The sequence below is a fragment of the Aplysia californica genome, unplaced genomic scaffold (genome assembly GCF_000002075.1).
Source record: "Aplysia californica isolate F4 #8 unplaced genomic scaffold, AplCal3.0 scaffold00007, whole genome shotgun sequence".
Lineage (NCBI taxonomy): Eukaryota > Metazoa > Mollusca > Gastropoda > Aplysiida > Aplysiidae > Aplysia > Aplysia californica.
The window spans coordinates 2,349,129-2,353,269 of record NW_004797277.1 but is presented as its reverse complement, the minus strand read 5'-3'; the positions used below and the strand labels follow the sequence as shown (position 1 = coordinate 2,353,269).

Below are 4,141 nucleotides of genomic sequence, written 5' to 3'. Positions count from 1 at the left end.
CCCCTTTGGTCGCATTTCACTCAAAAGATTTAGTAACAATTTGTGTGTGGGGTGAGGTAAACTAGAAATGTAAGTTTTGGTCCGTGGAGTCTGACCAGACGAACACCTGCGCGAATGATGCTCAGAGATCGAGTAGATCTGCTTTCCGGAACGTGGGTAAAATTTCAACGTGGTGTTCATGTCACTTAAATTAAATTCCCGAGTTTCAAAGGTGATGGTAAAGAAAGATCAGGTGAAAGTGGAAACATTTGTCGGTCATCCCTTTCCCCCAACCCTCCCCCCCCCCCATCCCTCCCGGTCACCTCCCTCTCTCTCGCCCCTCTGCGTGTGTGTGTGTGTGTGTGTGAGTGTGTGTGTGTGTGTGTGTGTGTGTGTGTGTGTGTGTGTGTGTGTGTGTGTGTGTGTGTATGTGTGTGTGTGTTATGAAGCATGTATGCGTGCGTGCAAGCGCGCATTTATGCGTGCGCGCGTGCGTGCGCGCGTGCGTGCGTGCGTGCGTGCGTGCGTGCATGCGTGTGTTCGTGTGTGCATGTGAGTGTGTGTGTGTGTGTGTGTGTGTGTGTGTGTGTGTGTGTGCTTGTGTATGTGTGTGAGTGAGAGTATGTGTGTGTGAGTATGCGTGTGTATATATATATATATATATATATATATATATATATATATATATGTGTGTGTGTGTTTGTGTGTGTGTGTGTGTGTGTGTGTGTGTGTGTGTGTGTGTGTGTGGACATCTTTTCCCTTCTTGACACAGAGGAAAACAGATCATTTCGCAGCACAGCACAACCATAATCTGACGACGAGGGATCTCTCTGGAAAATATATGTCGTGGTCTTATCGCCAATTCCATTTCCCTTGTCACAAAACTAAGACAAACGTTCTCATTACCTGATACTGAAAGTGTTTAATGCCTTAATACACAATAAAGATCACTTGGGAGGCGGGTAGCTTCGACCTTAACTGTCAGGGCTAACTCGAGCTGAGTGGCATAAAACATTCCAACAGATACACGGAGGTATTCGATGAAAAAAGACACCCCCCCACCCCCACTCGTGGGACGATATCGCAACTTTTACATGAAAAAGCTAGTTTGTTTATTTGTTTGTTTGATCGAGCATCTGTTTGTTTGTTTGTATGAGTAAAAAGAAACATATCGACACAATAAGGGCATTGTAGAGCATGGAATGAGCAAAACAGATGGGCAGAAACAACAGAAGGAAAGAAAAGAAGTATGGACCTGTCAGTAGCGTCCTCAAATCATCCACCGTGCCACATCGAAGGTGCAAATTTGCTTCCAAAATGAGTCGAATCGAGGCTTTCTTAGTCACCAGTATGGCTGACGAAAAAGCGTACATGCAGAACAATTGCGTAGTCAGGCAAATGTGTCAGTGACTGACGAAAACGAGGTCATTTGCATGTGAGCCTGGCCTGCAACTGACTAAAAAATGCCAGTGGACTTGGGGCCTTAACCGTTACACCACTGAATAAAAGGTGGTTCATTCGAAAAAACACATTAGTTTAATTAAGGTTTAGTAAGAGTTTTACGACCCTTACAACGCATTAAGATCATAATGTAAGTGCCGGAGATTAGACGTGTTACGAGATAGGGACAAACATCAAAATGAAGGAGGAGAGATAAGAATGACATATTTTTTAAAAGGAAAGAAGAAGCAAACCACACACACGAGAGCACTCACCAACCACCCGCACGATATACTTTGATGAGTAAGATCATTGTAAAGGATCTGATTTTTATCGTTAGCTAAAAGAATCAGTAAAAAACAAAACAAAACAATAAACAACAACAAAAAAGCAAGAAGGGTAAATAGATGCAACCTGCCAAGGTCTGTTGCCCTAAAACAGACCTTGTTCTTATTCCCTCCTTCCTTCTATCTTCATATGCAATAACGGTGGTTACTATTTCTTTCATCGTAGCTACTTTCCAGAGCCTGACCTAAACATAACTCATATCACAACACTTTGCGTTTACGGTTATCAAGACAATGATCTTTTTAAGGAAGAAGGAAACAAAATACTTAATGTATATTGAAGGAGTTTGTTTAGTTCTGTGCACGTTTTTGTTGTGATATGCCCATTAATTTTATTTTCTTGATTCTGCCTCTTAGATGACTCTGTACAGTTTGTGCACTCTGCTAATAAAATATCAATTTTTCTCATTGCAGAAAAATAAAACACTATCTCATAAACCGGGTTCCTATTATTGATGCTCTACACGGGTTATGAGTATGAGCTATTTTTCTGCGCTTTGGCTCTATTTGGTCAGTGCCCACCTATGCCATACAACGCTTAAAAACAACTGTCGATAGCGGCTATTGAACTTGAGGTAAACAAACACGTTCACTGAGGAATTGACAAGCGTCGCAACGTTATGGAATTGGTTAACCAGGGTGTGAATGTTGTTGTAAGGACCTTTTTCCCTGAACATTGGAAATGCAATCTCACACAACCGTCTAATGATGTCTGGCGTGTAACAAACCACGAATATAGTGGAGACGAGGACAACGGCCTGGATCACTCGAACTTCTTTTGTTTTTGTTGAGTTGTTTTTAGATGTTTGCGACTCAACTGTTGCGGCCTGGCGGAACTCAATAGCTTGTCGCAGCTTTGTGACGAGAATGAGCACACAAATGCTCACACCGCTCAGAGAAACCGCTGGGAGAACTATCTTGTTCACTGGCTGCCAAAGGGCGTACGCGCTCCAAAAGTACGCAACCCTTTTCCCGCGCAGTCTGGTGCTATTTGTGGACTTATCAAAAGCTCGAACCATACGTAAGGAGGAGAGGATGGGCGCATACCAAACAACAACTGCCACGAATACGCAGATAAGAAGAAGTATGCAGCGTCGTGCTGTGAAGAGATGCTTGAAGAGCAGGGGTACGGCCACGCAGGCACACTTCTGCACGGACAGAAATAAAGTAATGAGCATAGACCAGTCGGCGAACAGGCTAGTGTACCAGGACAAAATGTAAGCCAACGACCGGAGGCGCACGTATGGCCGCACTTTAAAGATCACGTCCGTCATAGTGAACACTCGAACTGACAAACCGAAGATTGACCACATGAGGTCACTGACGGCCAACGCGAAGAACGTCACCGTTACACCGTCGTCCAAACCTATTTGGGCGAAGATCAGAATGTTGACGATATTACTAACGATGCTCAAGACTCGCAAAGAAATCTGGATGATGACATTCATGATAAGATCCACCACAAGCTCTCGAACTTCGTTACTGATGAAGCCAGTCGCTCCAAGACTGGACATAGACGTAGGCGGTGATTCAGTGCTGGTCTCATTAAGGCTGGTCGGAGCCTCGACAGTTCCAGATCTGATGGAGGTGGAATTCTCGGCAGTTAGTTTCCACTCACTCGCCATCGCTAGAATCTCACTTCAACCTTGTCATGAAAACTTTTTTTCTGTTTCCAAACATTTTATTTGACTACTTTACACAGGTTCAGAATAAGTTGTTCAGGTTTTTAAATCAAAATGGAGGTGTCATGAAGTCAAGCTCGAATTAAAGTAAAACTCTCTTTTTTGTACGAGAAGAAAAAGACAACAATACTGTGTGGTCGTAGTTCTGATTATACGACTGCTTGGTATTCGCAACTAAAGATTATTATTCTGAGACACTACTCAAAAATGTCCACAAGTGTGCATTGATCTTTGTTGCTATGGTACAAAGAATTTTACAAGTTTTTATCAGGTGCACATCTGCCAAGCAAAGATATCTTCCACTTCTCATAAATATACAAAAAGTGAATACACAGACCTACTGGACCGAAACACGAGACATAGATCTATGTGCTAGAAAACGGCAGAAGCGCTTGCATTATCTTCGCTAGCAAGGCAGACATAAATACAGTGGCATACTCGTAGAATCATTACATAATTTGATATTATTTAAACTTGACATGAATCCATATTTGCCCTCAGGGGTATAATTTGGAACAAGTAGTCCACAGATAACGACACAAAGGCAAGGAATTCATTAATGTAGACATAAGTTATAGATCGCTTTCTCACCACAGTTAATTGCTTTATTCTAGTCAGCTTTCTTTCCTTAAACAAATAATCGTATCTGAAATGATTGAGTAACGCTTCTACAGACCTGAAAAAGAGATTTTT

General features: G+C 42.5%; 1 protein-coding gene across 1 annotated transcript; it reads right to left on the bottom strand.

Annotated features, from left to right (window-relative positions):
* Positions 1-2,269: 2,269 nt before the first annotated feature.
* On the bottom strand, positions 2,270-3,391 carry LOC101855154. Its single transcript, XM_005089629.1, has one exon. The coding sequence runs from the start codon at positions 3,389-3,391 to the stop codon at positions 2,270-2,272; it is 1,122 nt and encodes a 373-aa protein (XP_005089686.1).
* Positions 3,392-4,141: the final 750 nt, after the last annotated feature.